General features: G+C 38.4%; 2 protein-coding genes across 2 annotated transcripts; both read left to right on the forward strand.

The window, feature by feature from the left end:
* The first annotated feature begins 8,556 nt into the window (after positions 1-8,556).
* LOC104427653 (transmembrane 9 superfamily member 2) lies at positions 8,557-15,498 on the forward strand. The gene is given in 8 exon segments (XM_010040714.3): positions 8,557-9,022; positions 10,669-10,940; positions 10,942-11,252; positions 11,386-11,523; positions 11,648-11,804; positions 11,889-12,373; positions 15,032-15,195; positions 15,198-15,498. Coding segments are annotated over 8 exon segments (2,046 nt in total). The 3' UTR covers positions 15,251-15,498.
* A 3,026-nt stretch (positions 15,499-18,524) lies between these two features.
* Positions 18,525-23,595, forward strand: LOC104425857 (transmembrane 9 superfamily member 3). Its single transcript, XM_010038697.3, has 7 exons — positions 18,525-18,812; positions 20,223-20,263; positions 20,353-20,935; positions 21,068-21,205; positions 21,330-21,486; positions 21,571-22,055; positions 23,124-23,595. The coding sequence occupies exons 1-7, from the start codon at positions 18,658-18,660 to the stop codon at positions 23,341-23,343; spliced, it is 1,779 nt and encodes a 592-aa protein (XP_010036999.1). The 5' UTR covers positions 18,525-18,657; the 3' UTR covers positions 23,344-23,595.
* Positions 23,596-26,080: the final 2,485 nt, after the last annotated feature.

Genomic DNA, 26,080 nt, shown 5'->3' on the forward strand with positions numbered 1-26,080 from the left:
ACACTCTATCGGAGCCTTAGCAAAAGATACTCTTTTTGGTGTATAGAATGTCGCAAAAGACTAGAGGAGCTTCCGCACTCGCCTGAGAAATTAGCATTGCTGATTGAGTTAGGTCTGTTGTTCCCACAAGTAGTCAATGTACCTGATTCAACCGGAAATCTGAAGAAATTCATAGTCACCAGGATGGGAAACACGAAGATAGGAAAGTTACCTGACTCGATCAGGCATTTGGAGATGCTTGAAGAGTTACATTGCCCAGACTGTCAGGGCATATCCAGTGAGATCCGGCGTGATATTGGGGAATTGTCCCATTTAAGGATCTTGGACTTGGGCACTGGCATCTCTAAATTTCCTCCCACAATTAGTAGTCTCCTTCAGCTCGAAGAACTTGAGTTGAAGGATTGCCATGAGCTTTGACAATTGTCAGAGCTTCTCTCGAGCTTGAAAAGCCTTGCCCTTGATGGATATCACTGTCGAATTGCTCCCGACCTCACAAACCTAGTTACTTTAAAATACTTGGACTTATCGTTCCACAGGGATTATAATTTTGGGTGAACTAGCAAGTGGAAGGAACTTCTCTCACCTTGGAAAAGCATAAAATCCATACGCAGGCTTCCATCTAGCTTGTCAACATTGAAACTTACCAATATCACGCTACTGCCACAGTTTTCCAGCTTTAGGAACCAATCGAAACTCTCCATTTCAAGCTGCTCCACTGTGCATTTTCCCTCTCCTGAACAACTGTAGAATTTAAGGGAATTGTCTGTAGAAAAATGCTCATTCCTCATGACAACACCTGATCTATCACGCTTGAAGAATCTAAAAACCTTGTGCTAAACCAACTTACAAGGACTTGTAGAAGTACATGGTCTGGGGAAACTGGAACCTCTGGAGTCCTTAAAATTACATGTTGTGGATCGATGGAAATATTACCCAACCTATCGAAGCCGTAAAAGCTGCAGCATTTTGATTTGGAATGTTGTCCAGGGTTAAGAGCCGTTGAAGGCCTCAGTGACTTACGACATTCGACACATGTGACTGTTAAAGATTGTGAGTCCCTGCAAAGTTTGCCAGATCTGCCGAGATGAATAAAGCTAAAACGGATTGGGATTCACCAGAAACTTCGGACCCTTGTGTTTATACCAGCTGCTAGGCCAATCAGTGTCTTGTGGCCCACTCAAACGGGAGATCAGAACAAGTAGTCTGAAGATTACCGACACAGCTCTTGCTAGGAGATCAATGGTTGGCATTCTCCTGAGCCAGGATGGTAACTGTCATATTCGGCATTTCTTGTAGGAAGGACAATCCTGCTGAGCAGTTCATAGTCCTAAAGCATAAGGGATGCGAGATTAAAAACAGGCCTTAAGGTGTTTGAAGACTCTTGACTCTCAAAGAGAAGAATCAACGTCTTCAAGTTTCCAGAAGGCAAAGACTTCAAAAAACTCCAAGAAAATTCAAAGAAAGCGAAGAACAACAAAGTCTCGTTGGGTCCAGCTTCCAAGCCCCGTCGTCTTCTTCAACATAAATCAAAGTCTCAAAGATCACCTTTCAAAGCCCTGTCATCTGAATTCTATTGTATCAAGATTCAAAGCCCCGAAGATTTCAAGAAATCAGGTTTTGCATCATTTGATTCAAGATTAACTGCTTTGGCACCCAAATTAACATCTACATTAATTACAGAGTCGGAGATATACTAGCAATCAAGTTGTAAAATTAGAGATTGGATTCATATCTTTGATATTAATAGATAGATTCGGCACTAATTTTCTTGTCTCAAAATTAGACTTTACATTTATTTGTATACAATCATAGATGGCTGAATGTCCTGTCTTTTTATGCACTCTACAATTTCTCTAAAACAGTTTTATATGGAAAATGGTTGTGTGTCTCAAAATTAGACTTTACATTTAAGTTTGCTCCATTTTTCTTTTTGAACTCCTTATGTGGTCGAGAGTAAGAGGAAGTCACTCCTGGTAATCTGCAAGATTACTTTTCTTGTGACTTTTCCTCTTCTATACCCAAGAAAAGAGCTACAATGTTGTGCATGATTTGCTAAGCTGATAAAGCCACAATATGAGGAACTATTTGCAGTTGTAGTTCTGGCTAGGTCTGTTTTTGCTTATGGAGATTACTTAAGGTTCAGTTTGAATTAACAGAAGACCTTAGTTTTTAGCAAAGCTGGAGAACAGAGAATTCAACCACCGTCAGTGCACCGAATTTGGGGGAATTCCACGCCACTGATGAAAAAGATGGCTAGTGATCCACATTGGAGTGAGCAAATTCTGTTTGGCCTATGCTTACATCATGCTAAATTGCAAGTCATTCAAAGAATAACCGGACTTCCTCAATCTAGTTGGGTCACTATGAATTTGCCACTATCACTCTCATGAATGCTAAATTGAAATTCTGTTTTTACCAATCAGGCCATAACTTTCTTTTAATGAATGAAATTCATTTCGTACCAAAGACCTGATAAATATGCCATCCGACCGAAACTGCCAATGGTGCAAGCTGTTCAAGAACTCAGTAAATGATGATTGAAGACATCTCATGCTGTTCGCACCACATTGATCCTAGAGTGGTCTGAAGCACTAAAATTCTGCGCCAGGAATGGGATCTGAGTTCTTTGCGTTAATCACTTTACGATCAAATGAAAGTGTAAATGACCTAATCCATGACCAGCATAAACATTCTTCACGCGAGTGGACAATGGGAACACATATCTGTTCACCTCCTCTTTCAATACTTTTTTATATCCCAACACTTTAGCGAAGGGTGATGGGAGAACACTAACAATTCGAACAATATCGAATCAACGCAGCGGAATAAAATAATCTCCCATCTTGTGTAAACCTAATAGGAATCGATATAGTAGAGTAAAATAAATACCAAGCACGTGAACACACGACGATTTTTTACATGGATACCTCCTCGATGTGAGGAGATCAAAAACCACGGGACCGGAGTCCACCCGAAATTCTTCACTATCAACAAAATTGTTCTTCTCTAACAAATACTAGAGGTACATAGCAGCAAAGACCTCAAGAACATAATTCTTGGCAATACACATAAACTTCACAAGAGATCAAGGATAAATCTAACCAAAAACGCAAGTTTTGATCAATCTATGAAAAACCTGATGTATGGAGCTTCAAACGAAAATCAAACCGTTCAGATTCGATAAAATTGCACCACAAACATGCTGACAAAATTTCAGCTCAATCGAACCACGAATTAACCTCCAACGCTAGCTTGATGTAAATCAAATATTGCCCAAAACCCCAAATTTTCTGCCTTCTCTTTTACTCTTGTTACTGTTTCCTTTTTTTCGGCTACCTCTTTATATAGATAGTGAGAAACCATATTTCCTCATATAACTTATCATTTGGGTCAAGCCCTTTTTAGGCTTGCAACTCATTGGACCTCCTCCACATAGGAGTAAACCCAGCTAACAAATCTCCCCCTCACAACAATGTGGAGGGATTCACCATCCCTACTATCAATCGGCAATATTCAAGCTTCTCTCTTAGTAAAGTTTTCGTCATCATATTGGAGCCATTATGATCCATATGAATTTTCTCAAATTCCACCAACTTTTCATTTAGAACATCCCTTATCTAATGATATCTAACATCAATATGTTTCGATTTAGTGAAAAGATGAATTTTTACCAAGATGAATTACGCTTTGATTATCACAAAATAGCACATACCTCTTTTGCTTAAACTCAAGTTCTTCTAAGAACTTCTTCATCCATAACATCTCTTTAATAGCTTCAGTCGCTGCAATAAATTCAGCTTCGGTTGTAGAAAGTGCAACACACTTTTGCAATCTTGACTTCCATGACATAGCTCCACTCGCAAAAGAAATCAAATAACCAGAAGTAAATTTACGAGTATCAATATCTCCGCCAAGTTGGAATCTGTGTATCCAACTAACTCAAGTTTCCCGATCCCGAAACTGAGTTTCAACTTTGAAGTTGCCCGAAGATACCTCAAAATCCACTTCACTGCATTCCAGTGCTCTCTGCCTAGATTTGACAAATAGCAACTAACAACGCCAACTGCGTGCGCCAAGCCTAGGCATGTACATACCATTGCATACATTAAACTTCCTATATCTAAGGCATATGAAACACTTTCCATATCTTTCTTTTCTTTATCAGTCGTAGGACTTTCCTTCATATTTAACTTAAAGTGGGCAGCAAGAAGAGTACTAACCACTTTAGCCTTGTCCTTGTAAAATTTCTGAATGATCTTCTCGATATATTTCTCTTGCGACAAAAACAACTTTTTAGCATCTCTGTCTCGGGTAATTTTAATGCCAAGAATTTGCTTTGCCGAGCCCAAGTCTTTCATGGCAAAAGACTTGAGCTTTAATAACTCAATTCTTGATGCAGCCAACCATATCATCAACCAAGAGAATAATAAAGTCATCATTAGAAATTTTTCTTATCAATGAAGTCTTCTTATCGCCATGTTCTGTCATAACTGACGCAAACTTTTTGTACTACTGCCTCGGTGCTTGTTTTAGGCCATAGAGACTTTTCTTCAATTTGCACACATAATCCTATTTCGCTTTCACTTTGAAACCCTCAAGTTGTTCCATATATATCTCTTCCTCCAAGTTACCTCAGGTTGTTCCATATATATCTCTTCTTGTCACCATGTAGGAAAGCTGTTTTAACATCCATTTGCTTAATTTTCAAACTAGGCTAGCTACCAAGCCTAGTACCACACGGATAGAAGACATTTTCACTATCGGAGAAAATATATCATCAAAATCAATACCTTTTCTCTGACTGAATCCCTTAACAACCAATCTAGCTTTGTACCGTGGTTGTGAAGTATGTTCATCTTGCTTCAACCTATATACCCACTTGTTCTTCAAAGCTCTTTTACCTTTAAGTAACTTCACCAATTCAAAAGTATGATTATCATAAAGTGACTGCATCTCATCTCGCATGGCATTGAACCAATTGCTTTTGTACTCATCTTATATTGCTTTTGCATAGCACTCTGGTTCACTTGCATCAGTTAATAATACATACTCATCTTCAGAATACTTGGTGGAAGGTCATCGGTCTCTAACGGATCTCCAGACTGGAACATGCAGTGGAACATCTAATTGAGCCTCTAGTTCAGAAATAGTATTATCTATTTCAACATATTCAGAAACATGTGCGTTATTTAGAACATTGACTTCCTGCTGCTCTTCATCAACCTGTGTAGGAATATTTATAAGAGGAACTAGATCTAAATCAACTAGATTATCACTAACATATGGTGCTGAAATCATCTCTGCTTTCTCAATATCCTTTATTGTTTGATCTTCCATAAACACAACGTCTCTGCTTCTTACAATTTTCTTTTCAAGCAGATCATAAAATTTGTAGCCAAGCATATCCTGTCCATAACCAATAAATATGCACTGTCGTGTTTTCACATCAAATTTAGACCTCTCATCTTTGGGAATATGCACAAATACTTTGCACCCAAAGACACGCAAATAATCATAAGAAACATCTTTGCATGTCCAAACTCTATTAGGAACATCAAACTCTAAAGGAACGCATGGAGTAAGATTTAATACATGTACAACTGTACTTAAAGCCTCATCCCAAAAGGATCCAGGTAGCTTTGACTGTGAAAGTAAACATCTTACCCTTTCAACCAGTGTTCCGTTCATTCTCTCAGCTAAGCCATTTAACTAAGGCGTCTTGGGAGGTGTCTTTTGATGTCGAATACCTTATTGTTTGCAATATTCATCAAAAGGTCCAATATACTCTCCCATGTTATCAGTTCTGATGCATTTCAATTTCTTTACAGTCTGTCTCTCAACTGAAGCCTGAATTTGCTTAAAAGCATATAATACTTGATCTTTAGTTTTCAAGGTATGAATCCAATTTTTTCTTTAAAAATCATCTATGAAGGTAACAAAATAAAGAGAGCCACCAAGTGATTTTGTTTTCATAGGACCGCAAACATCAAAATGCACTAATTCCAGTATACCTGACTTTCTTAAAAGATGGGAACTTTTAAATGTAACTCTACTCTGTTTTCCTGCTAAATAGTGAGCACACTTCTTTAGCGCTGAAATTTTCAATCCTAAAAGGAGTTTCTTCTTGGCCAATATTGACAAACCCTTCTCATTGATGTGACTGAGCCTCTTATGCCATAATTCAGCTGCATCTTTGCTGTCTACTGCATTAATTTTGTCTGTGAACAACTTTGCCTGCATAATGTACAACGAAGAATATTTTTCACCTCTAACCACAACAAGAGAACCTTTGATGAGCTTCCATTGACCATTACTGAAGGTGCTACAATACCTCTCATCATCCAACTTGTCTATAGAAAATCAAATTCAAGCATATATCAGGTATATATTTAATATTATTCAATACTAACCTTATGCCATTGCTGGTTTCTAGGCACACATCACCGATGCCTACAGCTTGAGCTAGTCCATTGTTTCCCATCTTCACAAATCCAAAGTCACCTGACCTATATGATGTAAAGAAATCCCTACGAGACGTAGCATGAACAGATGCACCACTATCAGTTACCCAACTAGCCTCATAAGACACAAAATTCACCACATCACCATAAAAAATAATGAGAAAGTCTTCTTTAAGTGCAGCAACACGATTGTCATCACTATCATTATCATTTTTCTTCTCTTTACCTTTCTCCTTTTGTTTCTCATTTTTTAATTGGCGACAAAACCTCTGAATATGTCCCTTCTGATGACAATAATGGCACTCAACATTAGCAAATTTATTATACTTACCTCTGCTTTTATCTCGACTTTAATCTCTATTTCTCGGACCTTGAGACTCACTTCTCCCCATTTTCTCGACAACCAAGGCATCAGAATGTGAAGAGGATGATCCTTGTGTCTTCCTTCTCATCTCTTCATTCAAAATACTACTCTTGGCCAAATCTATGGTAATCGTACCATCTGGGGCAAAATTAGACAAAAAATGTTCGGAACGTCTCCCAAGAGTCCGGCAAAGTTCCAAGCAACCATAGTGCTTGTATCTCATCATCAAACTTGATTCCCATCGCAATCAACTAATGTATAATTCCTTGAAAAGAATTTAAATGATCAGTCAAACGAGCACCATCATGATATCTCAAAGCCATCATCTGTTTTATCAAAAATAACTTATTATTCTCGGTCTTTCGAGCATATAATTGTTCGAGCTTATCCCATAATCTGCGTGCATGTGTTTCCTCAATAATATGATTCAAAACATTATCATCCACCCACTGCCCAATATAACCACACACTTGACGATGAAATATAAACCATTCAACATTAGTTTTATTCTCCGGTTTCTCCTCGGCAAATACGGGCAAACAAAAATCTTTTACATATAAAAGATCTTCCATCTTCCTTTCCAAATATGATCATTTGAACCATTCAATGTAACAATTCTACTCGTATTCATTTCCATTGTTTAACACAAGGCAGAAAAATCAAGCAATAACCAGATGCTTTGATACCACTCTAATGGGAAAACAATAACAATTCGAACAATATCGAATCAACACAACAGAATAAAATAATCTCCCCTCTTGTGTAAACCTAATAGAAATCGATATAATAGAGTAAAATAAATACCAAGCCTGTGAACACAAGACGATTTTTTACGTGGAAAACCTCCCGATGTAAGAAGATCAAAAACCACGGGACCGGAGTCCACCCGAAATTCTTCACTATCAACAAAATTAATCTTCTCTAGCAAATACTAGAGATACATAGCAGCAAAGACCTCAAGAACATAATTCTTGGCAATACACATAAATTTCACAAGAGATCAAGATAAATCTGACCAAAAATGCAGGTTTTGATCAATCCACAAAAAACCTGATGTATGGAGCTTCAAACGAAAATCAAACTATTCAGATTCGAAAAAATTGCGCCACGAACATGTTGACAAAATTTCAGCTCAATCGGACCACAAATCGACCTTCGATACCAGCTTGATGTAAATCAGATATTGTCCCAAACCCCAGATTTTCTGCTTTCTCTTTTTCTCTTGTTACTATTTCCTTTTTTTGTGGCTACCTCTTTATATAGATAGTGAGAAACTCTATTTCCTCATATAACTTATCATATGGCTCAAGTCTTTTTTGGGCTTGCAACTCATTGGGCCTTCTCCACATAGGAGTGAACCCAGCTAACAAAGGGTTCAATGGAATATTCATTTCACTTCCAGAGCTGATTTTGGTCAGTCCGAAGTCCAAACTCTGTAACCTAACATGGTGCGTCCCTTTATTTATCAGAAGGCCACATGCAAAAATCTTCTTCCTAAAGCTAAGATGGCTTTCTTGGTGTTACTGTCCTTCCAAATTTTCAGCCACAAACATTTACGTTAATAATTTGGTTGTGCTCAACCTATGGTGGAGCAAAATAATAGAAGACTAGGGAGGATGGCGAGACATTGAGGCATGGTTCACCCCCGCTGTTTATGTCTCTTCCTATTCACTGCCCTATCTTTGTGCTAAAACGTCTCTCATCCATTTTCAACTTTCAATTCTTCTGCATATGGCAAATACATTGAGAGTTCTAGATTTGTCATGGTGCAAATGCTTAACAAGGACACCTGACCTCTCAAAGTTTGTGTCCTTGGAGAGATTGATTCTTGATAGTTGTCGCAATTTAACTACAATCGACTGCTCTGTAGGTGCGCTAAAACATCTCGGAACTTTGAATCTAAAGGGATGTCCTGCACTTCAAGAGTTGCCTGAGGAAATCGATTCTCTAGAACCTTTGATGGAGCTTACCTTGCCTCGAGATTCAGATCTGTCCAAGGTTCCCAAGACAGTTGGCAATCTAAATTCTTTGTCAATTCCAAAGATGGAAAATGCAAGAATCGAAGAGCTTCCGTGCTCACTTGGCGGACTAACGAAGCTGACAAATTTGTCTCTAAGCGGATGCTCTCTAATAAAGGAACTTCCATGCTCACTCGGGGAATTAGGAGCATTGTTGGAGTTGCATTTGTCATCATCAGGTATAGTCAATCTACCTAAAGAAACTGAGGGCGATCGGGATCGACTATACAAAGATAAGAAGGTTACCAGACACCATCAAACTAGTGAAGATGCTTGAAGAATTGTATCGGAGGGTTGTCTGTTCCTGAGGGGTCAGATCCTTGATGAAGCTAGAAGGCTCTCCCGTTCGAGGATCTTGCACTTGTCATACACATGTATATGTGGATTCCCCAATAGTCCAATTGAACTAGTCGAGGTCAAAGGAGAGAATGTCTCGAACTCAATGAGAAGAGAAGAAATCTAGAGAAATGGAAAGACCGAAAAAGGAGCTTAGGCATGAGTGCTGCGAGGTGAAAAGGAAAGATTGAAAGAGGAGAGAAGGTGTGCGTGAGACATTAAAAAATATGAAAATAAATATATAAAAAGCAACCGAACCACCTAAACACCAGTTCCACTTTTAGAAATCGAAAACCAAATTGACACTCCTAGGAATCTAACCCAACTGGCCGGTTTGGTCCAATTCAGGCGATTTGCGGTTCAATTGATCCATCTTGCTTGCCCCTAATCAGTTGTCTCGCTTGTTAAGAAAATTATCAGAAAAGTCATAAGTCCATTATAATTGTGTCAATTCAATCTCTAAACCTATGCCAATTCAATCTATCCGGCCAATTTTAGCCAACTGGCACATACTTGTCCACATTAATGTTGGCTGATGTTAACGTGAATTATTTTTAATATTATTTTATTTTTTTCGAATTTTTTATCATTTTTTTCCTTTTCTTGTTCCTTTCCTCCTTTGGTTTTCTTCCCCCGCAGAGGTCGATGAACATCACCATGGCCTTGGAGGCCATAGGCAAAGGCGGCCTTGCCTATGGCTGGCATTGTGGCCATATCTCAAATACAAAACTAACTAGATGGCTATTTCGAAAAACAAGCAATTGAACAAATAAATTAAATAAAATAAAGAATTAAAATAGACATCAGCTTGATGGGATTTGGTTTATATGACCTATTTATCAACCACACTTGAGTAGCTCAAACATTCTCAATATTTTTTAAATCCAATCACATCTAATAACTCACGCAGTATACTCTCACAAGAACTATCAAAACAATCACTCAATAATGGGCAAAAACCCTTGTACTCTGACTCTTATGACCAAAAGCTCCTCTGCTCACTAATGGAGAAAAGCGCAATTCCAACGTGAAAAGTATTTCAATAATTTCTTACTTCTTCAGATGTCAAACCACAAATCCTATATGGATTTGAAAAAACCACTTGGATTGGATTTGTTATGGGCTCAAATTCTCGAGTCTTGTTTTTACTCTTTTGCATTGATAGGGCACAACCGCGACTGATTTAGGCCACATGACATCTTGTTACGCTATCCTTGATCAAGTTTTGAATTAGACATACAAAAATGAGTCTTTTACTGTTTGCTTAAGGAGTAATGTTGGCTGGGATTAGATCTAAATTCTCGCCGCGTGGGGCGATCGCAATCTGACATATCCAACAGGCTCAAAGCGTCATTTTGAGAAACTTTTAAATTTTAAATTTTTATTTTATTTTTCTCTTTGGTCTGTGTGCTGATATCTCCAGAGTTGGGTTTTTTCTGCATTATTATATCTCAAAAGCCTTGATTCTTTAAATTGGTTTCCATCACAGATCGTGTGAAAGAGAAAAAAGAAACTCTGGGTGAAGTTTTAAATGGAGATCGTTTAGTTAGTGCTCCCTTCAAGCTGGAGTTTTTAGTGAATAAGGAAGACGAAGTTGCTTGCAAGAAGACACTTTCAAAGGTAGAAGTGGCACGATTCCGGTCTGCAATCATCCAGGACTATTACTTTGAGATGAATTATGACGACTTGCCCACTTGGGGTTTTATTGGGAAGGTTGACAAGGACGGTAGGGATCCACATGAATACAAGTATTTTCTTTATTAAGCGTGTTATGTTCGATATCTTATACAACAAGGACCGCGTGATCGAAATTCATGTCCGGACAGACCCAAACAGCGTCGCAGATCTTACAGAAGACAAAGAAGTTGATTTTCAGTATATGTACTCAGCAAAGTGGAAAGAAACAATTACTCCTTATGAGAAAAGGATGGATATATACACTTGGTCATCTTCATTGCCTCATCAACTTGAGATTCACTTGTTTTGGAACGTAAATTCTTGTGGTACAGTTCTTTTGTTGACTGGAATTCTTGCCACAATCCTCTGGAGAGCTCTAAAGAAAGATTTGGTCAAGTTAGGATCACCCTCTCATTACCCATTTGCTTGCCTGATTTTCTCTAAACATGAAAAGTTGTGCGCCCTCTTTCTTTCTATGAACATGATAGGACGGTTCTGTCTTTGTTCTGTTTTTGTTTATGACAAATAGGTATGCCCATGACGAAGAATTAGCTGAAGACGAGGAGAAGACTGGATGGAAATACATACACGGGGATGTGTTCAGGTTCCCAAAGTATAAATCTCTTTTTGCTGCTGCAGTTGGTTCTGGTACTCAGCTGTTTACTCTGTAAGTATCAAGATCATATGGCGTCTGTTGAAGCATATTTGCAATAGGAATTTGCACCACCTTTTATAGCAACCATATTCCTCTTTTTATCTTAATTAGGCAATTCGTGATTTGTGTTCTGCAGTACCGTATTCATCTTTATATTGGCATCGATTGGTGTCTTTTATCCGTACAACCGAGGCCCGCTATTTAAGGCACTGGTTGTTATCTATGCACTCACGTCAGGAATTGCAGGCTATACTGCTACTTCCTTATACTGTCAGCTGGAGGGAACAAACTGGGTATGCAGCAGCGAGATTTTTCCTATGGACGTTATATACAGCACACTGCTTGTTGATTGAATTTCTTTCTTTCTAACATGGCAGGTCAGGAATCTAGTATTGACTGGATGCCTCTTCGGTGGGCCTCTCTTTCTCACATTCTGCTTCTTAAACAGTGTCGCTGTTGTCTACACTGCCACTGCAGCTCTTCCATTTGGCATGATTTTGGTCATAGTTCTCATATGGACACTTGTATCATCACCGTTGCTCGTATTGGGTGGGATTGCTGGGAAGAATAGCAAGGCCGAATTTCAAGCTCCATGCCGCACCACTGAGTACCCCAGAGAGATTCCACCGTTGCCATGGTATAGGGGCGCAGTCCCCCAGATGGCATTGGCTGGTTTTCTCCCGTTCATTGTTACATACATCGAGCTATACTACATTTTTGGCAGTGTCTGGGGTCACAGGATCTATACCATCTACAACATCTTGTTTATTGTTTTCATTATTCTCTTGATAGTCACTGCTTTTATCACGGTGGCATTGACCTATCTCCAACTTGCTGCCGAGGACCATAAATGGTGGTGGAGGTATGCCATAAAATGATTCCGTTTTTTTTTTTTAATCTTTGGCTTATATATATAATGTGCTTTTCATTCCTGCTTGCTGGTTTTCTTTTGAGTTGCCCTTCACAGTTAAAAAATGAATACTAAACACCATGCTTGGCATCCCTAGTCACTATGGGTGGCAAATGGGTGGGTTGGGTGAGTCGAAAATAGATACTCATATTTGATCCATCTAACTCATTTTGATCCATATTTTGTAGTATAAATTTAGCGATCCATATCCGACCCGACTCGTATTGCTAATTAATATTCTAGGAAAATCCACTTCTACTATATGTTAATTGGATTAAAACTTCAAATTAAATTAAAAATAGTAAATAAAATTAAAAAAAAATTAAAAAACCTATAAATTGAAATATTTATAAAAAAATTAGATTATGTGCATACTTCTCTTATTTGAAGTGAACATACTATTGAATAACTAAAAAATGTAACATGAAATTTTTTTAACTAAACCTAAAAAAACTCATTTTTATGATTTTTTAAAAAAAAAAAAGTACCGTTAGAACATTTTTATGCAATACAAATTTTTTAACAATTTTTATGCAATACAAATTTAATGAAATTTTTTATAATTCTTTTTAAAATATTAAAAAAATATAATTTTTAATTATTTTTATTTTTAAAATATAAATTTTAATAATTATTTTTCCTTTTCTCTTCTCTTTTTCTTCTTCAATTGGCCATTGGCCATAGGCGAGATCGAGCTTGTCGGCGTCAAGCGAGGCACAATCTCGCTGATTTAGCGAGGCTGAGGCCCCACTTGATGTCGGCGAGCTCGAGTGTTGCCAGATCCGACGAGCGAGCTCGAGCCTTGCCGGTTGTCGGCGAGGCCGGGCCTCGTCGGGATCTGGCAAGACTCGAGTTCACCGACGTTGGGTGAGCGGCGATCTCGCCGATCTAGCAGAGCCGAGGCCCCGCCCGACGCCAGCGAGCTCGAGCCTCGCCAAATCTGTACATGGCATACATACGTGAGTTTTGACTGTGCCGACTAGGGTGAGCGCGGTTCCCGGGTTACCGGGAAGGAACCGAACCGGAGGAGGGTCGGTTCGGTTCCCGGTTCCAAGGGGACCGGTTCGGTTCGGTTCCTTTTTCTAGGAACCGGAACCTGTTTGAACCGGAACCGGAACCGGTTACTTAGGCAGAAAAAGCTCGACCTTGGATGTTCTAGTGACTTGTATGTGATGTTCTAGTTGAAGTTTGGCTTCGGCCTCTAAATGAAAGTTGTAAAGGACTTCTTGGAGTATAACATACTCAAATTTGGGACAAAACAAACAAGTATAAGTGGGTGAAATCGTTATTCTTTGGAAAGACTGGATCTGGAGATTTTGGGACCGACTCTTGATGAATGCATGGACTGTAAGGCAACCTTTTTGTCGAAATTTCACTTCGGTTTCTTAACAAAAGTTGTAAAGAACATCCTGAGGTACAACATATAAAAAATTTAGAGAAAAAAAACAAGAATAGGTAGGTGAAATCGTGGTCCTTTGGAGATGGTTAGATCTGGAATTACGGTACTACGAACAGGGATTTTAACCGTCCATATTTAATTATCTAGGACGAATTTGACTTCTATGTTTTCATGAAGTATCTACCTTATGGTCTTGGCTATCACATAGTCGAATTTCATAATTTTTGAAGGTCATTTGGGTATTTAATCGGAAATGTTTCTAAAACTGTGCAATCTGATGTGTTTGGATCTTGTAAGTTGCAATGCGTGGACTATATCATTTTGTATGAGGTTCTTTTGGAAATGTGTTCTGCATGAAATATCTCTCTTCATGTCTTCCCTACAACATATTTAAATTTCGTAATTTTTGTAGTTCATTTGCCTATTTAACCAAAAATGTTTCAAAAACTGTGCAAGTAGAGAATAGGAAAAGTAAATCGATTTTATCTTTTAATCCAGAACGAATTGGACTACGATTTCTTCATGAAACTTGTACCTCTAGGTCTTAAATACAACGTGTCCAAATTTTAGAATTTTCTGAGTTCATTTAAGGGTTTAATCGAAATTGTTTTCAAAACTTGTACCTCTAGACATTCTTGTTCTAGTGGTGTTTTATTTCTACTTTCTAGTTTGCTATTTGTTTTGAAATTTCTAATTATATTCTATTATTGTTGTGCAGTGCGAAGTTAATGTATCAAGATAACATGTCAATGGGAAGTTACCGTGTAGTATACACGTACATTATAGTTTTTTTTTGGTAACGTGCGCATACGTTATATTTTTTTTAGTAACGTGCGTGCACGTTATAATTTTTTTTTGGTAACGTGCGCATACGTTATATTTTTTTTTTTGGTAACATGCGTATATGTTATAGTTTTTTTTTTTGGTAACGTGCGCGTACGTTATAGTTTTTGGGTAACGTGCGCATATGTTATAGTTTAAATATGAAAATAACAAAAAAATGAAGAAAAAGGAATCTGTTGGAACCTGGAACCGACCACTGGAACTTTTGTGACAGGGTAGGTTCCAGGTCTCATTCCCACGGGTAGGTTCCAGGTTCCTCATTTTGAGGAACCTGTACTGAGGTAGGTTAAGTTCGGACGGAACCGAACCGGAACCTGGAACCGCTCACCCCTAGTGCTGACAGCAGCCTGATGCCTGTCATTTGGCAGGTCTTTTCTCTGTGGTGGATCAACTGGATTATTTATCTATGGGTATTGCTTGTACTACTACTATGCACGGTCTGATATGGACGGGTTCATGCAAACTTCATTCTTCTTTGGCTACATGGCCTGCATCTGCTATGGAGTTTTCCTCGTGCTTGGGACCGTAGGTTTTGCGCTGCCTTATTATTCATCCGACGCATATACGGATCCATCAAGTGCGAGTAGGCAGGTGGTCCTTTTCAATCTCCGCATTGTCTTCCGTCTCTTATTAGCTGCCCTGTGGAGTAGCCTTTTCGCAAGATGGTTTTGGTTCTTGTATCAAGAGCAGAAGCGTATAGTTCTCCTCACATGTCTTGCTACCTGAGAAAGCGGGCATGACTTTTCCTTCATGTTTGTGCCGATTTCTAGAAATGGTCTTTGTGATTGGTTTCGCATTCCATCCACATTGTATGTATCTCTTGTTAACACTATTATGGCGTTTGATAATATTTTTTTTCGTAAATAATTTCTTTTAGAAATAATTTTTTTATTTCTATTTTTGAAATAGTTTCCAAGTAAAAGAACGCGTTTGGTAACTATACAAAATTTCTATTTTCAGAATAGAAAAAAATAGGAATTTTTTTGTACAATCTATAATTTTTTCATGATGTACAATTTTTTTTAATAATAACGTTTTTTTATTTTATTTTTATTTTTATTTTTTTCCTCTTTTACTTCCTCCTCTAGCCCATGCCATGCAGCAGGCAAGTGGTCGGCGGTGGGCAGACTAGTTAGAAAAGAAAAAAGAAGAAAATAAAGAAAAAAAAGTAAATGAATTCAAAATAAGCAACTCCATTCTACTTATTGTCTTTAATTTAAATTTATTTCCCATCTGCTTTTTTATTTTGGAAAATAATAAAATTAATTGATGTTGTCAAATGAATTTATATATTTTTTATTTTAAAGAATAAAAAAAAAATAAAAAATTAGAGAAATAAAAACGTCAATAAACGGAGCCTACCGAACGTAGTTGATGGTCTTGCCTATGGAAATAGCTTTGACCCTTCAACACAGCAACATCATCTTTTCTCTTTTTGGGACAGGCTTGATCATGTCTCTTGCAATCATAGGAAAATGTTTGATTGTAATGTCATATCAAGGCTCTGCATGACAACAATTCTGTTTCTCTCAATTTTTTTTTTTTTGTTCCCCGAAACAAAAAAAGAATAGAAATCCGTTTAGTAAAAATTTTGTTTTGGGAACAATTTCTCTATTTTCTTGTTTTTAGGAACAATTTTGGAATAGAAACAAAAAAAAAAAGTAACATTCTTGTTCCGGGAACAATTTTTAGAAATAAGCCAATTTTTTTTTTTGTTCCTCTCTTTTGCTACGACCACCTCCACTTGCTTGAAGTTGCCGCGCCGCCAATTGTCGGCCTCCGTTGCCACCTCCATCCGTTGTTGCCTTCGTCCGTTGCCGGTTGTCGTCGCCGCCTCTGTTCGTCGGCCGCCGCCGACCACCGGCCTCCGCCATCGTCGGCCGTTGCCACTACCTTCGTCTGTCGATGCTGCCCGTCGCCGCCATTCTTCGCTTTGCATGACTACCGGCCGTCGATCGTCTCCGTCAACTGCCGCCGCACAGCCCATCGGCTGCCACCTCCCACAATTGCCCATCCACCTCCAGCGATCGATGGGTTGTGCAGCGGAAATTGGCAATGACAGTTGGCAGCCGACAGTGGTGCAGCAGCGGCAGTGGGCGACAACGGGCGGTAGCGGTCAGCGATTTGTGAACAAGAATAAAAAAACGAATAAATACATAAAAGAAGTCATTTTCGTGCCAAATGCATTTACATTCTTTTTCTATTTTTTGAGTATAAATTTTGTGTAGTTACCAAATATCTTATTTTACTCAGAAATTGTTTCACAGAATAGAAATAAAAAAAATTATTTCTGAAAAAAAACTCTTCTCCAGCCAAGAAGCGTTGTTATACGCAATCCAAGTTAACCTTCGACGAGTCCTTCTAGGCAGGGCCTTCGGCCAAAGATGCATTCGATTGGGCCAGATCTGGGCTAGTCCGCGGGGCTTCGGGCGCGGGATCAGCCCTTCAATTCTCTAATTTCATAATTAATGGGCCCAACGCCGTCGTAAACGGAAGGCCCAAAAGTCCAAACGTGCTGGCCTGCCATTGACCCAACTTATAATGGGCCGTCCACGTGGCGGCGGGCCCACAAAAAGGTCTGTGTTGGACAAGAGGCCATTGAAGATCCGAGGGCGGTGATTCGGATGTGAAGGGTCGAAGTTATGTTTCCTAGGTATTGACCAGATCTCAAGCAATGCAGGTACCACCCCACGCACCAATCACGAGGCGCCAATCATGACACCTCGTGTCTGGAAAAAAATAATGTCGAAGGCTTGGCTCGCTGTCTATAAAAAGTCAACGTTTAAGGTTAATCGGATGTTTTACCGACCAAAAAAAGAAAGGTTAATCGGATGTTTTGACCCTCCCCTCCCAAAAAAAGAGAAAGAAAAGGTTAATCGGATGCGTCCGATGCGATCAGGGGGCGATCAGGGGGACTAATGCATGCCCCGTCTTTCACGGTTTCCATCTATGCGTACATTCTACTCCAAATTAAATATAATGAGTTAATAATATATTTACTTCTATCACGGCCAATAATTTTTAAGATTAATATTACGAAAAATTTCAAATTAGTATATTCATGACAAATTAACCTTAAATTAATTTTTTGACTATAAAAAATTTCAAATTGATATATTTATAACAGATTTACTCAAAATTAATTTTTTGACAATTAAAAATAAAAAATAATATATTTGTGATAAATTTAGCCTATATTAGTTTCTATTAAATTAGATTACTAACGTGAAAAATTACAAATAGGTACACTTCTTACTAACATAAGATAAAATATTAAATTGACATTTAATTATCACGTGTCATTAAACTAAAAAATTTGATAGTATATTTAATGATAACTAACCAAATGTAAATTTGTGAAATTTACTAATTTGGAGTTTTGAGTATTTCATGATATTAACTCTTATATAAAGAGCTCAAGAATAAGATTTTAACTGTCAAATTCTGATTAAATATTCAATAAAAAATAATTAAATTTGACATGAGAGAGATGCGATAAATTCGAATTCGAATCCAATTCATTATTTGATGAAAATCAAGCATGAGGAGCAATGATATTATTTATTTGAGCAACAAGGGGAAATTGTTGACTCTAGCGATGGTTTTGTATGAAACATTAGTGGTGGCTCACTTAGCGACTTAAAATGACTCGAGATCTATTCATTGTTTTCTTCCAAAAAAAAAAAAAAAATGAAGTAGTGATTTTAAAAGTTCAATAAATTTTAGGTATGTGCAAATAATTAAAGTTGTTGAAAGTCAAACCCGCCAAGCATTGAAAGTGAAGCAATTTCGACCCCCCGCCCATCTCTTTCGTTCGACCCGGCGATTAATGATAAAATAATTCATTTCCCGTTGATGAAAACTAGAAAACCAAGCAACGTAGAGAGATAATTAGATAGAGAGAGAATCAGAGGCGACGACTGGCGAGCGCCGATCTCTCCGCCTCCTGCGCCTCCTTGACTGGCCTCCCCTCTCTCTCTCTCTTCGCGCGGCCATGGCGAAGAAGACGATCGCCCCGATCCTCGGCCTCGCCGTCGTGGCGCTCTGCCTGGCCCCGGCGGCCGTGTCGAGCCCCTCCAACCACCGCTACGAGGAGCGCGACCCCGTCCCTCTCTACGCCAACAAAGTCGGCCCCTTTCACAACCCCAGGTGAGCCGTCCGATCTCGGCATGACGGCGTCCGGCGCCGTTGGATTCCGAATTCCGGTCCCCATCTCCTCTCTTTCTCTCTCTTTCTCTCTCTGCGTTTTCCTTCGCGCGTGGGTTTCGATCGGCATTGCGATGTCCGCTCGAGTGTGTCGGTTCGGAGAGGAACGTGAGTTTCTGATTCGGCGAGCGAATCGATGGGTAAGGGCCGAGGTGGGAGATTTGAGACCGTCCGGGGTTGACCTGGTCGAGTCGATCGTCACTTGCGCGTGTCCTTGTGTGACTCTTGTATTGAGCATTAGTGGTTTTGCGCGTGTCTTCCTGGCCTCGATGGAGTTCCGATGCCATCGGGATTAGAACGTCCATTTCAGAATTGAGGGAGCGCGCTGTTTGCTTTGCGGTTGCTATAGTATAATGCAATGGAATCGGGCCTATGTAGAGCCTGAATTAGTCCTGGGTAGGGAAATTACATCCATCATGCGTTCGCTCGAGACTCAGGGATTACTCATACTACGGTTTTTGATTCTTTTTATCTGGATCAATCCAAGAAATAAGCGAAATGATAAATTTTGTGGGGGTCGTATTGATAAATCTACAGGTTTCTTTTCTTGCTTTTCAAATACGACGTGGGCATTTCCTGCTTTGCTGCTTTATCCCCAAAAAGTGAAAAGATAAAGGGGGGAAATGACTTTAGGAGTTTGCTTCAACATTACCAGATTCTTAGGATGCTAATGAATCTCATTCTTGTTTACGCACGGCAGTAGTTACTACTTCCTTGAAGCTGCCGTTGCTATTCTTCCCTGAAGCTGCCTTTGCTTTTATTGCTGATAACACATAATCTAAATCTTGTCTGCATTGTCACGATAAAATGGATCTCTTGTGACTTTAGATAGGAAACCAATAATTTTTTTGTCTTCAAATGAAAAATTTTGTCTTCTTGTCCTAAGTATGAGCAATTTGACCCTAAATGACCAAATAGATAATGCCATGGCACCAGCTGGACTAGTTGATCTTGAGTCCTTCAGGTTTCTACATGGCTTCAGCAGGATATAAGAGCCGAATTATTGATGGATTCATCATAACGCCTTATTAAATTGAGGAAAGTGAAAAAATGATTATCTAACCCAGATTTTTTGTGTGAAAATTTGTTGTAAATTGTAATTCTTCTTAACTGTGTCATTCGAACGAGAAACAAGAAGAGATTTTAAATCTAATAAAAGGGGATAATTTCAGAGGCATGTAACTTTAAGAATCTCCTAGATTTGCTATGCAATGTTCTTTCAAGCCTGTACATATCTGCTTCGTTCATAGCTTTCTGTTCTCCACTTGTCCATAGAGTCTATTCTAAGGGTAATAATCCAAGGAACTTTTATATCTCAAGCCAAGCTTATGATTTGACATTTTCTTTATGCAGTGAAACATATCGCTACTTCGATCTTCCATATTGCACACCAGGTCTGTATGCTGATATTTCCAGAGTTGGGTTTCTTTCTGCATCATTATATGTCAGAGGCCTTGATTCGTTAATTTGTTTCCTTTCGCAGATCAAATGAAAGATAAAAAAGAAGCTCTGGGTGAAGTGTTAAATGGAGATCGTTTAGTCAGTGCTCCCTTTGACCTGAACTTTTTAACGAATAAAGAATATGAAGTTGTTTGCAAGAAAACACTTTCAAAGGCGGAAGTGGCACGATTCCGGTCTGCAATCATCCAGGACTATTACTTTCAGATGTATTACGATGACTTGCCCATTTGGGGTTTCATTGGGAAGGTTGACAAGGAGGACAGGGATCCAAGTGAATACAAGTATCTTCTTTATAAGCACATTATCTTCGAGATCTTTTACAACAAGAACCGTGTGATCGAAATTAATGTCCGGACAGACCCAAACAGTGTCGCAGATCTTACAGAAGACAAGGAAGTTGATTTTCAGTTTATGTACTCGGCAAAGTGGAAAGAAACAACTATTACTTTTGAGAAAAGGATGGATAAATACTCTCATTCATCTTCCCTGCCTCATCATCTCGAGATTCATTGGTTTTCAATTGTGAATTCATGTGTTACAGTTCTTTTGTTGACTGGATTTCTTGCCACAATCCTCATGAGAGTTCTCAAGAATGATTTCGTCAAGTTAGGATCCTTCTCTCATTACTCGTTTGCTTGCCTAATTTTCTCTAAACATGAAAGTTGTGTGCCTTCCTTATTTCTACTAACATGATAGGACGGCTCTGTCTTTGTTCTGTTTTTGTTTATGACAAATAGGTATGCCCATGATGAAGAATCGGCTGAAGATGAGGAGGAGACTGGATGGAAATACCTACACGGAGATGTGTTTAGGTTCCCAAAGTATAAGTCTCTTTTTGCTGCTGCAGTTGGTTCTGGTACTCAGCTCTTTACTCTGTAAGTATCAAGATCATCTGGCATCTGTTGAAGCTTATTTGCAGTAGGAATTTGCACCACCTTTTATTGGAACCATATTCCTCTGTTTATCTTAATTGGGCAATTCGTGATTTGTGTTCTGCAGCACTGTATTCATCTTTATATTGGCATTGGTTGGTGTCTTTTATCCATACAACCGAGGCGCACTATTTACGGCACTGGTTGTTATCTATGCACTCACGTCAGGAATTGCAGGCTATACTGCAACCTCCTTTTACTGTCAGCTGGAGGGAACAAACTGGGTATGTGATGCTGAATTCTTCCTATGGACATTATTTACAGCACATCTGTTTGTTGATTGAATTTCTTTTTTTCTGACATGGCAGGTCAGGAATTTACTATTGACTGGATGCCTCTTCTGTGGGCCTCTGTTTCTCACATTCTGCTTCTTAAATACAGTTGCTATTGCCTACACTGCAACTGCAGCTCTTCCATTTGGCACGATTTTGGTCATAGTTCTTATATGGACACTTGTAACATCACCTTTGCTCATACTAGGCGGGATTGCTGGGAAGAATAGCAAGGCTGAATTTCAAGCTCCATGCCGCACTACTAAGTACCCCAGAGAGATTCCACCATTGCCATGGTATAGGGGCACAATCCCTCAGATGGCAATGGCTGGTTTTCTCCCGTTCAGTGCTATATACATCGAACTATACTACATTTTTGCCAGTGTCTGGGGTCACAGGATCTATACCATATATAGCATCTTGTTTGTTGTTTTCATCATTCTCTTGATAGTCACTGCTTTTATCACGGTGGCATTGACCTACTTCCAACTTGCTGCTGAGGACCACAAATGGTGGTGGAGGTATGCCATACAATGATTCCCTATTCGTTTGTCTCTGGCTTATTCATATAATGTGCTGTAGATTCCTGCTTGCTGGTTTTCCTTTGAGTTGCCATTCACAGTTAAAAATGAATACTAAACATGATGCTTGGCATCCCCAGTCACATTTAGCTTGCTTGAGTCAAATTGTTTACCTATGATCGTATGAGTCACCCAAGTGATGGTAAGATATTGTTAGAAGATATCGAAGATTGCTAAGCAATGTCACATCTCTGTTTAGCTTTTACTTACACATGGAAGCACTTCAATCACAATTTAGTGATGCTCAGTTGTCCTATTTTATATGTTGTTTATTTCACAAGGACAAACTTTGAAATTTAGAATTTTGACTGGCTGAATTGTGGAAGGGGGAAAACTACCTTCTCAGAGGAGATATATTAACTAGGTCATAAGAAGGTGCGGGTTCCACATTACTTGTAAGACAACGGGCTAGAAGCGGCACATAACTGACAATTGTAATTAGGTGTTGGAAGTGGCTCGTTCTCTGCGAAGTATCTGTTTTGATGAATTTGGCTGATGATGCATATTCTTCTGATTTAAATTGAAAAGTTTAATGTTTACATGTATTAGTCAATAAACTCAGAAGATTTGGTGATGCCACGGGACTGATCGTCCTCAATGTTCTATTGTCAGAGAGCAATTAGCATAATAATGCCAATAGTGGCTTCAGATGGGTGTTTGTTATTTTCTTTTTGTCAATAGTTTCTTCACAACTTGAAGGTTCACAAGAAATTTGTAAAGATCCCATCAAATGTATGTTTTAAAAGCTGGTTTGTTTGTGGAATATGAATTCTTTGTTGTTGATGTCTGCGAGCTTCCACGTACTCTTGAAGAAATCCTGCACATAGCCATGGCGATTGCAATTATTAGTTTATCTTAAGTCATCTGTGCTCGACAGTTGACATAAGGTCAAACCAACTTGTCCTTTTTAAGGCGCTAGGATTTTATCTTCAATTGAATATGTACATGGCATACATACGCTAGTTTTGACTGTGCTGACGGCAGCCTGACGCCTGTATCATTTGGCAGGTCTTTTCTTTGTGGTGGATCAACTGGATTATTCATCTATGGGTATTGCTTATACTACTACTACGCACGGTCAGATATGTCTGGATTCATGCAGACTTCATTCTTCTTCGGCTACATGGCCTGCATCTGTTATGGATTTTTCCTCATGCTTGGTACCGTAGGTTTCCGCGCAGCCTTGCTGTTCATCCGACACATATACCGATCCATTAAGTGCGAGTAGATGGGTGGTCCTCGTCAATCTTCTTTTTCTCTTCCCTTTCTTCTTAGCTGCCCTGTATAATAACCTTTTCACAAAATGCTTTCGGGCTTTGTATTAAAAGCAGAAGCATATAGTTCTCCTCACACATCGTGCTACTTGAGAAAAACGAGCTTAGCATTACTTATCCCGAATGTTTTGTTCTGATTTTCTTTCCGGTTGATTTAGGAAGATGATTCTTTTTTTGATCGGTATATTTCAACTCGCCTTTTGCAATTTGTGTCTGATTCTTCATCTCTTCTTACCATTCTTTGGCACACTTGATTCAATGTCCATGACACATTGGAATCTAACTGTCGATCGAGTATCGAGACTATTTGGTTTTCGCAGCTGAGCGCCAACGTGAAAAGGAAGAAACTAGGGGGAAGTTTTGACATGGCAGTGTTGCCTATTCACTTGGTGATTCTGAACCTGGTCTTTTCTTCTGAACTTCCGATGTGATGAATCTTTGCTAATGAATTTTTACTTCAAAAGGCCTAATGCGGACGTTGACTATTGCTAATGTCATTTCGAACCTGGTGATTTCTAGAGTTTTACTAGAATCACCTCTGGCGGGGAATCGATGTGTCCTGGTTGGGGCCACCACAAGTGGTGTTAGATCGTTGAAGCGTGGGGCACCAAATGAATATCCACTCTTGATTTTTTTATTATTCCAATTTCCATTGAGATATCTTTCACAAATCAGAAGTTGCTGTTCGCTTTGCATTAGGCGAAAGTCAACTAGGGTCGAATCCTGAATGTGGTTAAATTTTCTTACAAAAAGTTGCCGATTGTAGTTAGTGAACATCTAGTTATTCTTCCATCTAGAAAGTCATTATTTACTGGAAAAATGTTTGTAAATGTTTGTAATCATTGATGGGTAAATAGTTTTTTCTCCTTCGTTAAACCAGTTTCGATTTGACCAATGGCAGGGAAATTGTCCAGTTAACCATAAGCTTATAATATAGCTGTTAATTTAGTTATAAATATTTCGATTTTGTCAATTTGGTGATAAACATCTATGAATTCTAATATAATTATTTAGACCAATATTTGCCATTAGTGGCTAACTTGGTGTTGAACGTCTTGATTCATTGTCATGTTAGTCATTTTTGGCAAAAATTAGCTAAAATGATTAAGTTTTTTTTTTGGTAAGAGCTAAAATGATTACGTTAAAGTTTTGTGTAAATGTTTATGATTAAATTTACAAAATTGAAAAGTTTAAGAATGAATTAATAGTTGTACAATAAGTTTTGGATTGACTAGGTAATTTCCTGGACAAAAGGTGGTGAACAAACATTTGTCGCGTCCTCTATTTAAACATGAGTAAGAAAGATCTCTTAACTCTTTTAGTCTTTACAGCAGTAGAAATATAGAAATCTTCGGAAGTTGAGTCCCCTAGTTTGCCATACTTTTACTGCATTTACAAATTCGTTCATTACATTCACCACCATCGAACTTTTACACTTGCAGTATAATAGCGACATAAAAAAGCCCCTATTTCTAGAAAGAACGTAGTTTCTATATGTGAAAACTGCATGAAACCCCATGAAACTATTTATATGGAGACTCTGTAAGTAATTGTAGCCCGATATTGATCTATTTAGGATTCATTTATTTTGTGAAAAATGAAGGATTTGAAAATTATTTTTTAAAAAATGATTGATTATATTGCTTAAACTTATTGACAATAATTTCTACATGAATAATTTTGTAAATTACGAAAATACTTTTTTTCATTTATTTTTATAAGTGTATAATTGATCATTTTTTGTAAAATATTTTTGAAAACCTAGTTTTTCATGAACAAATAAATTTTTAAATTTCGTATTTGTTAGTCCATAGTCGACTCTAGTCGTGGTAGTAATTTCATACTAATGCATGTTGATTGTCAAGGTTCCGAACTTAGACTAAATAACTCACACCCACCAAATCTGTTTGGATCAGACTTACACTCTCAAAATTTTGAAGCTTCGCAGATGTTGTAATGCATTGTTCTTTAATTTTTTTTTTTTTTTTAAGAAAAAGTACACGAAAAACTTTCAAATTATCATATTATTTTATTGTAACACTTTACAATTTAAATGAATATTTTAAAGTCCGACCCAAAAGTCCAAAAAAGTTTTTTTTTTTTTTTTTTTTTTTAACTTATGAAAAGTTAGCACCAACTTCAAGAAATGGATTCCATTCCACTTTTGCACCACCAACATGTGTTTTTTCTCTTCTTTTCTCTTTTGGATTTTTACTGCTGGAAATGAAGGATGCATGGTGGTGTGGATGCACGTTGGGAGTTCCTCCTCCAAAAGGAAAAAGAGAGAGCTTTTTCATCTTTTCGATTTGATGCTTTGACTTTTGGACTTTCTCCGGCCAAGTTAGCTTTATTATTTATTTTTTATCCTTTTTCCTTCGCCCTTTAGTCGCGCCTTATTCCCCCACTCACATGCTTCGTTTCTCATTCAACCATCTTCAGCTTTTTATTTTTTCATTATCAAAGGGTTTCCCAACTTCTGTGGCCAGAACGAAGAACAGTAAGGGATTGCTGAAAAGCAAAGGGACCCAACACAACACGAGCTTGATGATTAGGGTTCGTGGTGTCACCTAACTTCCTCATGACCCCAGTTGTTAATTGCTTCATCTTCGCCAAGACTGATGAACATCCAGTACTCCACACATGGTCTCCCAAGCAGGAAAGAGAAAAGCGAAAATGAGAAAAGAAGGAAAA

The sequence above is a fragment of the Eucalyptus grandis genome, chromosome 11, assembly GCF_016545825.1.
Source record: "Eucalyptus grandis isolate ANBG69807.140 chromosome 11, ASM1654582v1, whole genome shotgun sequence".
NCBI classification, from domain to species: Eukaryota; Viridiplantae; Streptophyta; class Magnoliopsida; order Myrtales; family Myrtaceae; genus Eucalyptus; species Eucalyptus grandis.